Genomic DNA, 13,153 nt, shown 5'->3' with positions numbered 1-13,153 from the left:
TAGCTGCTGTCACTCATGTCCTCACGCAGAAGTACAGAAGGCCGAGAAAGCTTTTATAAATGAATAACAGGACTTGCTTTTGTATTTAAAGCTCTGCCAGTAAATGTACATTTGCTTTGCGCATAAATATTACTTATTAAATATTATACAAATGTGGTCTCCATTGTCAACAAAGATGGAGGTTATTTCTTTTTAAATGTTGGAATACATTTCTTAAAACACTGTTATCTGTGCATAGAATAATTCTGGTTAAGGCTACAAATCACATGCTTTTAACTAATGCTTATTCCTGCTGCTCACCATTAAGAAATGAGTAAGTGAGTTCATGTGATTAGTTAGTTAGTTGCTCAATGGATCATCACTTAATGATTGTTAATTCAAATGTACTTCATACACTAATCTATATTCCACCAAATTAGCTGAAATCCAGTTACATAGAAAAGGGGCTTTTCAGGGTCTCACATTTGATCAGCTTGAAAACAGAACTGTACTTGTTCTCTTATCAAACTGTTAGTCATATGGAAACATCTGCATGTAGCTGCATGATCCTTGAAGCATTAACGAAGCACATGAACTCATAGTGGCTTGATCATTTCGTAATGGTGATAAACAGGAAGTCATGATACATCCTGCGATAATTAACCCTTTAATTCATCCTGAATCATGCTTTAGTTTAAAGAAAAGTTCAACATTTTGGGACATTTTCTTGTCGAGAGTTAGGTGAGAAGATTGATACCACTCTCACATCTGTCGGCTAAATGTGGGGGGGGGGGGGGGGGGGGGGGGGGCTAGCCTAGGTCTTTCCAAAGGTATCAAAATGCACCTGTGTGTTTGACATAACTGTTTTTGTACACATTAAACAAACAAAATTATAACAAAATAATCTGCTGGTGCTGGCGGGCAGGTTAGCTCGCCAGGCTAGCCGTTATCCCTGCTTCTAGTAGACATGAGAGTGGTCTCAGTCATCTCATCATTTAACAGCAAATAAGCGTATTTACCAAAATGCTAAACTCTTCCTTTAATCAAATACCATTTGTCAACTCTTGTTAACTTGTTACCATTAACACACACAGCTAAGCTAATTTGCATAGAAACAAAGAACTAGGAAGTCTCACTGCTTGCTTTTGGTCTTGTCTTGTAACTGCAGCGTGAACGTGACGCCATGAAGCACTAAAACGAGGAGAGATCACTGTATGTAGTTCTAGTGTGATCTGTGCCTTTTTTATCTTTGCTTACAATGAAAACACCCATTGTCTGGACTCTCCGTGGCACACAGTTGAACAGCACGGATAATAATCCGTCCTGTTGGATGTAGTGATCACTATTCACTGTCCCTCGTCCTCTAGAAAGAAGAAAAGCCATTGTGGTGTCTCTAATGAACATAGAGCACAGACTGTAAACAGCGCACATATCTCTAGCTCAGCAGCCACAGATGCACCGGAGATCTATTCTTTCAATCACACTTCTTATTATTGACACACAAAAGCCAAGGACACGCGGCACTGTTGTCTTTAAAGCAAAACGTGAAGTAACATTGTACTCGATTATTATTATTATACAACCAACATTATGATACCAGAACAAAACCAAGAGTGCTGCTGTTGTTCTGCACAGGACATGCTATTTGTTTAGCCTCTCGCTCCCCCCTTTAGCACCGTTATCAACGACTTGTGAGCAAATGGTGCACAGCAGGCGTCATGTCATTGAGTCTCTATGAACAAAGTGTAATTGTTTCAGTAATTATGTGCTAACAGCAACAGAACAATGGGAGTCGACGCGGCCACAGCTGCATATTGAGAACCTAGAGAGGGGTTGCTCCTTCTGAGGTGTAAGGAGCTCGCTGGACCCCCACTCAGGTGACAAGCGACTGACAGTCAGACAACAATGCTCATTGATCCTGCTGTTTATTCTCTGCCTCTCCTGTGATTGTCTGCCCAGCTCTCGCCTCCTCGCAAAGTCATAAACAGCAAGGTGAAGAAAACAGCCGCTCAGATCACCTGTTAACTCAGATTTGACAAATATCAGATCAGGCGAGAGGCGACACACACGCATGGCACCGCCAGGTGTTTTGGGCAAAAGCCCCCCGACCCCCCCCCACCCCCCCACCCAAATGATATATTAAATCAGAATCAGAATCAGAAATAATTTATTGATCCCCGGTGGAAAATTGTACAGTACTGGTGCTCCCATTCAAGAGTAGAAAGTAGCAAAAATTTTGAACTAAAAGTATGTACAAAATATAAAAATAAGAAATAGAAAATAAAAAATATACACATATATACATAAATTTCCCTGTGCTTATATGACCTTTCTGAACCGGTGCTGGTTAATGGAATATTTCCCACTGAAGGCATCTTGGAGGATGCTTTGTTCTTAGTTCCACAAATGAATATTGAAAGGAGTGCATTTGTGAGTGCCAAACACAGAGAGAGAGAAAGCCTTAATTAGGCGGCATCACAGATACAGTGCATCCGGAAAGTATTCACAGCGCATCACTTTTTCCACATTTTGTTATGTTGCAGCCTTATACCAAAATGGATTAAATTCATTTTTTTCCTCAAAATTCTACACACAACACCCCATAATGACAACGTGAAAAAAGTTTTTTTGAGATTTTTGCAAATTTATTAAAAATAAAAAACCTGAGAAATCACATGTACATAAGTATTCACAGCCTTTGCTCAATACTTTGTTGATGCACCTTTGGCAGCAATTACAGCCTCAAGTCTTTTTGAATATGATGCCACAAGCTTGGCACACCTATCTTTGGGCAGTTTCACCCATTCCTCTTTGCAGCACCTCTCAAGCTCCATCAGGTTGGATGGGAAGCGTCGGTGCACAGCCATTTTCAGATCTCTCCAGAGATGTTCAATCGGATTCAAGTCTGGGCTCTGGCTGGGCCACTCAAGGACATTCACAGAGTTGTCCTGAAGCCACTCCTTTGATATCTTGGCTGTGTGCTTAGGGTCGTTGTCCTGCTGAAAGATAAACCGTCGCCCCAGTCTGAGGTCAAGAGCGCTCTGGAGCAGGTTTTCATCCAGGATGTCTCTGTACTTTGCTGCATTCATCTTTCCCTCTATCCTGACTAGTCTCCCAGTTCCTGCCGCTGAAAAACATCCCCACAGCATGATGCTGCCACCACCATGCTTCACTGTAGGGATGGTATTGGCCTGGTGATGAGCGGTGCCTGGTTTCCTCCAAACGTGACGCCTGGCATTCACACCAAAGAGTTCAATCTTTGTCTCATCAGACCAGAGAATTTTGTTTCTCATGGTCTGAGAGTCCTTCAGGTGCCTTTTGGCAAACTCCAGGCGGGCTGCTATGTGCCTTTTACTAAGGAGTGGCTTCCGTCTGGCCACTCTACCATACAGGCCTGATTGGTGGATTGCTGCAGAGATGGTTGTCCTTCTGGAAGGTTCTCCTCTCTCCACAGAGGAACTCTGGAGCTCTGACAGAGTGACCATCGGGTTCTTGGTCACCTCCCTGACTAAGGCCCTTCTCCCCCGATTACTCAGTTTAGATGGCCGGCCAGCTCTAGGAAGAGTCCTGGTGGTTCCGAACTTCTTCCACTTACGGATGATGGAGGCCACTGTGCTCATTGGGACCTTCAAAGCAGCAGAAATTTTTCTGTAACCTTCCCCAGATTTGTGCCTCGAGACAATCCTGTCTCGGAGGTCTACAGACAATTCCTTTGACTTCATGCTTGGTTTGTGCTCTGACATGCACTGTCAACTGTGGGACCTTATATAGACAGGTGTGTGCCTTTCCAAATCATGTCCAATCAACTGAATTTACCACAGGTGGACTCCAATTAAGCTGCAGAAACATCTCAAGGATGATCAGTGGAAACAGGATGCACCTGAGCTCAATTTTGAGCTTCATGGCAAAGGCTGTGAATACTTATGTACATGTGATTTCTTAGTTTTTTATTTTTAATAAATTTGCAAAAATTTCAAAAAAACTTTTTTCACATTGTCATTATGGGGTGTTGTGTGTAGAATTTTGAGGAAAAAAATTAATTTAATCCATTTTGGAATAAGGGTGTAACATAACAAAATGTGGAAAAAGTGAAGCGCCGTGAATACTTTCCGGATGCACTGTATGCCATGATTGTCAGTGCTTTCAAAAACTGAGTGCATGTGGGTTGTGAAAGAGAGGGAGAGGAAGATTTACCTGCATCCTTCGTCAAGCAGAGGGAACTTGTGTGTGTGCTCCTTAATGCTGTGCAACAATTTGTTTTTTCCTCCGCACACCATTTAATTCAGGTTTGTTAACCCTCCTCCTACTCCTGTCTTTTGTTGCAGAAACCCTTATGGACAGTCGGTGGGCAACCACAGAGCTGGCTTGGACCACGTTCCCAGAGAGTGGGGTGAGTTACTGTGTGTGCATGTGTTTAGTTTGTTTTGTGTTCCCTTTTTTTTCCTTTCTTTGTAACATTTGTTCCATTTGCTTGTTAATAGAGCCCAGTCTGCCTTGAAAAGCACACCTCCTACTGTTTTATATCTTTGTTTTTGCAGTGTATGTTTGCTTTCTTGGATACTAAAAAGCAAATGAAAAACACACTGTGTGACATTGTGTGGAAGAAATCAAGGATTTTCAGTATTTAGAAAATGCTAAAAGCTTGACGAACAAATATAGTACTTTAAACAAACAAATGAGCAAACATGCAGATGCACAAAGCAAATCCCCGCAGTGTGTAAGGACTATTAGGTAGGCCCTACCTTGCATGTCTCCCCAGGATAGAGAGCCTGATAATTGAAAGCATGTGTCTGTGTCTTTTATAATATGGGCCCAAGAGCGCATTACAGGCAGAAATTAAGGTTTTCAGTTGATACCCCCTATAGGAATTGTGAGAAAATAAAACAACATGAATTTGACCCCAGGGCTAACAGCCTGACAGACCTCCCCCACTCCCGGCCAGTGTAATTTGTCTTCGCTACGTGAGCGCAAAGTCAGTCAATGGAAATGGTGAGTTTCCATGGAAACGATCTTCGGCAGCCCTCCTCCTTCCTTTCCCTACAAGGGCCAGCTCTGAATGTCCTAGCATCCATGAAGTCATATGTCACGACTGGCGAGGCAGCCCCTCTCCTCGCGCCTGACAAGCCCATACGTTCGGGGGCCGGCAATTATCATATTTGTCAGGTAGTGCATCAACGTGTTGCCGGTGATTTACGACATCTGATGCTGACTCTTGGGCTCATCGTTTGGGAATAAATTGCGCAGGAGCTCAGAGACGTGAGATGAGTTATGCATTATTTTCTTCCAGTTGAAATAATCAATTTCTGGGAAGCTCATTTGTTATGGAAACGAAGCATTCTGTCCGAGGGGGAATTAGGAAAAAAATCAAAAAAAGATTGACTTCTCACAAGGTTATTTCCTTATGGACTAAATTTATTGACCAATGCAGCCATTTATCATAGCCTGTAATGTTAGTTACCATATACAAAGACCAGTGTTAACCATATATAAAGCTATACATTGACACGGTCATGTCTGTGTCACGTTAGTCCTTAATGTATTATTTTCAAAGCTGCATGATGTAAAAACATCAGTCATCAGTCCACCTGGTATATTAACCACAACAGATGTAAATATCTGCCCTCAGGCTATATGTGTAGGCAATATATACATATATAATATATTCTAAATAACCTGAAGTGCTCAGGAGTGCTGCAACAGTGCAATCACACTGACAGCCTTGCATTTAGATGGCCGTTTTAATAAATAACTCACAGCTTGCATTATAGATACATGGGGGAAGTTCCTTTTCTCAATATACAGTTTAATGCTCTCATCTCTCTTTGCGCAGATAACAAATATATATGTTGTAGAAACCAAATCGCCTCTTGAGGCTATTTCGATTGCACTGCAGCAGTTATAAATATGAGCGCTGCCTCCTATAAGTGTGTCTGCAGTTTGTTTAATAGCCACTGAAGGTGGACTTCGATAAGGGTCTAACCAACACGTTTGTGATGATCGTAGCTGCAAAACATCCCTCTTTCCTCCAAACCTGCAACCCGTGATCAGCATCACAACTGTTAGTCAAGTAGGCATAATGCGTGAAATGTGTTTTAATGGGAAAATGTTTTCTATTAATAGTCCGTAGTGATTGGAATTTTCTGAATGATTCATGTAATTAGAAACATTTTAGCTGCAAATTATTCCTCACAGGCCACATGTACACAGCACACTGTGGGAAAGTGTGTGTGTGTGTGTGTGTGTGTGTGTGTGTGTGTGTGTGTGTCAGTGTGCATGTGTTGCATTTTCAGATTCTGTTTGTATCAGACGTCGCGCTGCTGTTTTGAAGGCCCTCCATGCTTGAATGGTTTGCATTAGGATGCACTGCGTTTAACATTGCTCAATATTAATTAACAACATATTGGATAAGCGAGGTTCTGCTGTAGCTCAGTTGTTGGCGGATGAGAAATAGAACTGTTGCTGCATTAAGAGAAAGCATTAGATAATCAATTAAATTAAGCCTCATTTTATTCCTAAACCTATTCCACTCATCAGTCGTCATCAGAGAATTTTGTTTCCCTGCTGTCGTCTCTCTCTTTATCACAGTGTTGCCTCTGTTGTTTCCACAGTGGGAGGAAGTCAGCGGCTATGATGACTCCATGAGCCCGATCAGAACCTACCAGGTGTGTAACGTTCGACAGCCCAACCAGAACAATTGGCTCAGGACGGACTTTATCCCCCGCAAGGGCGTGCTGCGTGTCTATGTGGAGCTCAAGTTCTCTGTGCGTGACTGTGCCAGCATCCCCAACATCCCCGGCTCCTGCAAAGAGACCTTTAATCTGTTTTACTACGAGTCGGAGGGGGACACAGCTACAGACACCAGCCCTCTGTGGAGGGAGAACCCCTATGTGAAGGTGGATACAATCGCCCCAGATGAGAGTTTCTCTCTGCTGGAGGCGGGCAGGATCAACACCAAAGTGCGCAGCTTTGGCCCCCTCTCCAAGGCAGGCTTCTACCTGGCCTTCCAGGATCTGGGCGCCTGCATGTCGCTTATCTCAGTCAGGGTTTTCTTCAAGAAGTGCTCCACCACTATCGCCAATTTCGCTGTCTTCCCCGAGACTGCTACAGGGGCAGAAGCCACCTCCTTGGTCATCGCTCCGGGGGCCTGTGTGACCAACGCTATGGAGGTGTCCGTCCCTCTGAAGCTCTACTGCAACGGGGACGGCGAGTGGATGGTTCCTGTGGGCTCGTGCACCTGCGTCGCTGGCTTCGAACCTTCTGCTGACGGCACTCAGTGCCAGGGTATGTGTATTTAACAGACATTTGGACTTTTATTTAACCAAACCTCCTTTATATGCTCAGTGCAAGTCACCTCAGTCTGTGCCCTCTTCTCTGCATTTATTGTGTGGCTCCTGAAAGGGGGTGAAGGAGGGTGGAGGAGAGTATGAATTAATGAGGTGTTGCAGAGAGGAGCAGCATACAAATATTGTGAGAGCAGGACGGGAGGGAGAGAAAGATAGCGGGGAGGCACAAAATAGAGAGCCAGAGAGGAAAATGCAGATAATAGAAGGGAAAGGCACCCAACGTCCAGAGAAGAAAGATATTAACGGAGAAAGAGAGATAGTGTGAGTTAAAAGGTGTGAATTGCTAAAGATGGGGTGGGAACAGCAGCCAAAAGGAGAAGAATGAAAAGGGAGGGGGGGCTGCAGGAAGTCAAAGAAAGACATGCAAAGCCTCCTCTCACCTGGGCGTGAGAAATAGTGTCTAACATGCGCTGGGGAGCTCATTCGTTGCCATTTGGCGGCTCAAGGTTAAAAGCTTGCCGCCAATGCCTGATAAAAAGCTCTCCAGGGCTTCAGCAAGCGGTTGCGATGAGGAAGTGTAATTTCCTCTGCGGCCTCCCGTTAGTTAATCTACAGTCGGCCACACTCATTAACACCATTCAGACCAACGTGAGCCAACACTGCCACGCTAACATTAATCACTCAGACGTTTCATTTCTTACCTCAGTCTCGCCGCTCGCTCGCCAGCCAAACACCGCATGAGATGGGGAGAAGGTGAGGGAGAGGAGAGGAGAGACAACAGGGGGGGGGGGTATTACTGTATCAAAAACAGGAGAATCATGGTGCCCTCCAAAGAGGTTTATGGATTGAAGCAAGACAGTGGGGTGATTCAGCACCCTCTCGAAAAGGAGCGAGGAAAACAAACAAATAAGAGAAAATGATGATGCAGTGTGTAATAGGAGGAAAATAAATCAGCTCAGAGAGTGTAGAGCCCAAAAGGTCTCAGTGAATTATGGGAGAGATAGAAAAAAAGGCACATTTTCATCTTATCTTCTTTGGTTTTTTATTGCACGGTTTTAGAGCCACAATACGGGGGCCATTAGCCGTGCTGATTTCCCTAAAAGTGCCATTGTTGGGAATTAGGGAGGAACTTGAGTTCAAGCTGAAAAAGACCACTTAGCCTAACTAGTTAATCACACTCTCTCCCTCTCACTGGCAGGGTTTTATGAGCCCTCACGCTGACAGGACAGATGTTTGCCAGAGACCCCACTTTTACACCACCAGTTAGGAATGTGGCAAACAGTAAAACGTGGGGGCTCTGGAGGCTGATATATCCAGACCTTTTGCTGCTAATCCCCTTTATCTGAATCCTTCTTTAGTCTGGGCTTATGCGGTTTATCCTTAAGACTCGATATCAGCCAACCTTCAGCGTTACACTTTGGAATTCAAATTAATCGCTTGGACACATCGTCTTAGATTACCATACTTTGTGTATTTTTCTAATAACTCTCCTCAGCTAATTCACGTCTAGTCTGATGTGCCTTCATTTGAATTGATTTATTGGCTTATTATGGCGCCGTTCTGCATGCATGTGGAGGCCTTGTTTGTATTCAGCGATGTGGTTTGGAGAGCTGAGGACCGAACAGACACTGATTGATGGGTTTAGGATTGGGTGTATCCCTTTTCTCAGAAGCGTTCTCCATCCCCGTTTGTCTGACAACAGCAATCTCCTGTCAGTAGTCTATATTCATCTTTATCCTCCTTTTCCTCCTCTTTAACATGAAACTTAGCTGTCATCCCGACTCTCTTTTTGGGGAGATTAATGTCACCTGGTAGAGAGAAAGAGCAGATGCAAATATATAGATAAGACCCGATGCTTAAGTGTTCGCCATTTCTCACGTACGTATCAGCATTTTCTCCATGAATATTGGGCTTCGCGGGTACTTCACAGGTACAGTTTCTGTTCTGTGACAGATGTGACAGCCACTTGTCTTTTAGATAAGTGACAGCACAGTGTGTTTTTCCTTCTCTTTTGTTCTTATTGTCCCTTTTATTTTCTCTCCCGCTCATCCAGCTTGCATCCGTGGGACCTTCAAATCAAAATTTGGGGAGGGATCCTGTTCCCCCTGCCCGTCCAACAGTCGCACCAGTGCACGAGGAGCCAATATTTGTCCCTGCCAGAATGGTTTCTACCGCGCTGACAGCGACCCCCCTGACTCTGACTGCACCAGTAAGTCATCCTCCACTGCACAGACAAAAAGAAAATCCTCAAATGTTCTTTTGAAAAGTCAGAGGAGTAAATGATCAGTGCCAGGTTGCATCTATCATTGTGTTTACAGCCCAACTGAAATGAACATATCTGTGGTGTTTGTTTTGACGTGTGTACTTACTGCGTACTACTCGAAATTGTAATTACAGAATAGAAGACATTGAAAGCAGCTGTAATCGATATTTTTATAATTATCAAAATCACAATGTGAAAAGAAAGTGACGATGTGAAAGGGGTCACTTTCAGAATGATCACCTGAATCTGCAGCTCTCTAATAGTGCTTATAGTGAGTTAACGCTCCGTTTCAGTTTTTACAATCGCCGTGTCTATCTGATGTCAGATAGGTAGGGATGTCCTTATATGGTAGACGAGATGTCTATGTTTATGTCAACGTTGCTTAGTAACATTAGGTTTGCAGTTTGCCTTTGGAAATTCTTCCAAAGACTTCCGGAACTTGGCCAGCCAATCAGAAGAAAGTGGGCTTATAGGGAGGCGGGCCTTAAAGAGACAGGAGCTCAAACGGCTTGGTTCAGACAGAGGGTGAACTGAGGGGCTGCGCGAAGGGTCAGTATCTGATAAATAGTTTTTTGAACTATGAATCATGCAAAGCTACTCTAGTGGAATCACAAAATTAAAATATAGATCTGGAAATGAGCATAATAATTCCCCTTTAAAAACAGATTCCACAAATGCATTTATCCTCTCTAAAAAATGTAGAGTCATGCACTATAGCTGCAGTATCATTGTAGTTGGTATGCCCTCACAAGAAACTGTGGAGATTTCACAATTAAGTTCGACTTTAAAATGACAAATCTGCGGCTACGTGTCAGCATTTCTAACTAGTCTGGTCCGGTGTTCACTGCAGCGTCCAGGCCTGCACTGCATGCACAGGCCTCTGAGAGAAGTCCCAGCAGTCGTGCTGATGGAGAGCGACATGTGCTGCCTTGACCGTGTAAAATCACCCCCAGGGGCCTTTCGTCGCATTTAATGACACACACGGCCCGCAACTGTCTTCCCCAGATCCTTGTCACAGGAACACTGTGGACACTGACCAGCGCACACAGACAGGCGGGCAGGGACACAAGCACCACCTCTGACTGAACACGCAAACACACACAAACACGCAGGCCTGACAGCTCTGTCCCCGCGGTCTGTCAGAGCTTGTGCCAGGCCGCCTGTGCTTTGTGTTGGAAGCGGTGTGTTGCGCAAGAGAGACTCAGCCAGTCAATGGCCGGCAGCTTGGGCTCAGCGTGTGTTTCAGACGGGTGTCCAATTAGAAGAGCCTCCACTCTGAACTGTGTCTGCCTAATTAGAGAGGACAGGGCGAGTGAAATGCAGCTCAGGGCAAGCTGAACTCAGAGGACAGGCAGTTTTGGCCGACAAGAGCTGATGGCCTGAGAGCCTTCCCTTCTCTCTCTCTCTCTCTCTCTCTCTCTCTCTGCTTTGAGACAGGTTAGACTTTATGCCGCTGGAAGCTTAGAGGGAGAGCCCTTCTCTTCTTTCGCGGTAAAAGGATGGAAGTATCTTTGTTGCCTCCCTCTGCCGTTATCATACTTTATCCGGGTTTCAAACACTCTTCACTCAAAACGGAGAGCTGCTCATTGAAACGTGGCGGCCTTGGGTTATACTGATACAAGAACATGAATTTCTATCAGGAGTGGATTAGCTAAGTTCCACGAACACCAAGAGGAGGTATGCATAGGAATGGAGCTGTATGGCATTGTGCTTTTAATAAAGGACCATTACTTAGTACAGTAGTGACAAGTTGTATTTATCCCTCTGTTTCTGAATATGTTGATTTATTTATTTGCACCAGGAAGGATTTTCCCACTTGTTATGTTTTGACACGTTTCCAGGCCCTTTGCTCCATCCTAAGGATTTGTTTGGGGCATGTAAAGCAATCTAACACATTTATTTGTGCAACAGGATTTTATAAAAAGGATAGGATTACACTCTTTGCCTATTTCTGTACATGAAATTCTTCCTTGTGTTGCCTTCTTACAGAGACATTAAAACAGTTCTTTCACCACTGAGGGAGAATAATGTAAGCACTGCATAGGGAACATGACTAAAGCCTCCGTTGTGTGTTTTTCCTAGTCTGCTTGCCCACCTTCTTAAACACCTACGTGTGTGTGTGTGTGTGTGTGTGTGTGTTTGTGCAGCAATCCCCTCAGCACCTCGCAATGTTATATCCAGCGTGAACGAGACCTCGCTGTCCTTGGAGTGGGAGGAGCCCGAGGACACAGGCGGGAGGAGCGACCTCGTCTACAACGTGGTGTGCAAGAAGTGCCTGCGGGACCAGAGCCCATGCACGCGCTGTGACGACAACGTAGACATCGCGCCTCGCCGGCTGGGGCTGAGGCAGAGGAAGGTGGTGGTGAGGAACCTGCAGGCTCACACCCGCTACAGCTTCGAGGTGCAGGCTGTCAACGGGGTCTCTGGGAAAAACCCTGTCTCACCCAGCTACTCCACAGTCAACATCACCACCAACCAAGCCGGTTAGTAGGTGGAGATCTGTCAGTGACATTGGATGTGTCCACAAACCAAGTTAATTCATAGAGCTGCTCCGATCAATACCACTTAACATCGCGATGAAACAGGGTGGTTAGTGGATCCTACGTTCAGTCAATGTCAATGAGTGTCTTAATGAGCTCGTAGGATCCAGAGCAGTACTAACACCAACAAGCAAACATTGTTGCACGAGCTCGGCGAGAGCGACAGATGGAAAAACTCTTTCTGAGGGGGTTACATGAAAGGCAGATACAATGTACTTCATATCTCCACTGTCAGCATTCAGCACACTGTCAACCAGGCGTCTTGCGTCACATCACTGACAATGTCACCTTTCAAAATCTCCACTTAATATTTGCAGCGTCATCATCAACCAAACTGCTCAGCACCTTTCACAGGCTGTAATTACTCTCCCAGTTAACCTGCACTTAATCCACCTTACTGCAGTTTATGGACCCAAGACAACGACTGTCAATCGAGTCACTTTCAGGCCTCACAAATCAATAAGCTGCAGAACAGTGAAGGTGAAACATGTCCCGTTTTTCTTAAACCGTTCAGGTTGAGGTATTTTGAATCATAATGATCTTACTGTGATGGTTTGTGGCTTCCAAAGAGGAAAATCTTGGCAGCCTCAGAACTTGTGACGATCCCCCCAAACTCACAAATAAAGTAACTTTCCAGTACCTTAACGTGTAATGTAAACTGTGTCTACTCTGATGTCCAACCGCAGCACCTTCAGCAGTGCCCACCGTCCATTTGATGCGCTCCACCTCAGACACTCTCAGCCTGTCGTGGCTGCCCCCTGAGAAACCCAACGGGGTCATCCTCGACTACGAAATTAAATACCATGAGAGGGTAAGCTCTAACTTTTTTAGCTGTTGCCTTAATGTAGGTCACAGTGCATGCTTTATTGACTCTGAAAATCTACTTTTCCAGCCCTATGCAGAGAGAAGCATTTTTGTGGATGCTGAAAAATGTTATATTGAAATGTGATGTGTGTGTGTGTGTCAGTTGTTGCAGAGTATAGGCTGGTTAGACTCAGCAACTGGTGATGCTGGTAAATACTGCGTCATTGGTATTGATCAAATTCCCCAGTAAAGCCCTGCAGATATAACATGTCCATTTTATGACC

At 44.6% G+C, this 13,153-nt stretch overlaps 1 protein-coding gene across 3 annotated transcripts in view; it reads left to right on the top strand.

Annotated features, from left to right (window-relative positions):
• The window catches only part of ephb3a (eph receptor B3a), a 28,346-nt gene that overhangs the window by 3,153 nt on the left and 12,040 nt on the right, over nt 1-13,153 (top strand). For 2 of the 3 annotated variants that reach the window (XM_070919099.1, XM_070919100.1), the window contains exons 2-6: nt 4,305-4,369; nt 6,588-7,260; nt 9,316-9,471; nt 11,673-12,008; nt 12,752-12,876. In XM_070919099.1, coding sequence (XP_070775200.1) covers nt 4,305-4,369; nt 6,588-7,260; nt 9,316-9,471; nt 11,673-12,008; nt 12,752-12,876 — 1,355 coding nt within the window. Of the gene's footprint in view, nt 1-4,304; nt 4,370-5,552; nt 5,568-6,587; nt 7,261-9,315; nt 9,472-11,672; nt 12,009-12,751; nt 12,877-13,153 lie in introns of all 3 variants that reach the window. The other variant, XM_070919101.1, reaches the window with a different exon arrangement.

The sequence above is a fragment of the Enoplosus armatus genome, chromosome 14 (assembly GCF_043641665.1).
Source record: "Enoplosus armatus isolate fEnoArm2 chromosome 14, fEnoArm2.hap1, whole genome shotgun sequence".
In the NCBI taxonomy this organism is placed as follows: Eukaryota; Metazoa; Chordata; class Actinopteri; order Centrarchiformes; family Enoplosidae; genus Enoplosus; species Enoplosus armatus.
The sequence above is the reverse complement of the archived record's forward strand: the minus strand, read 5'-3'. Positions and strand labels throughout refer to the sequence as shown.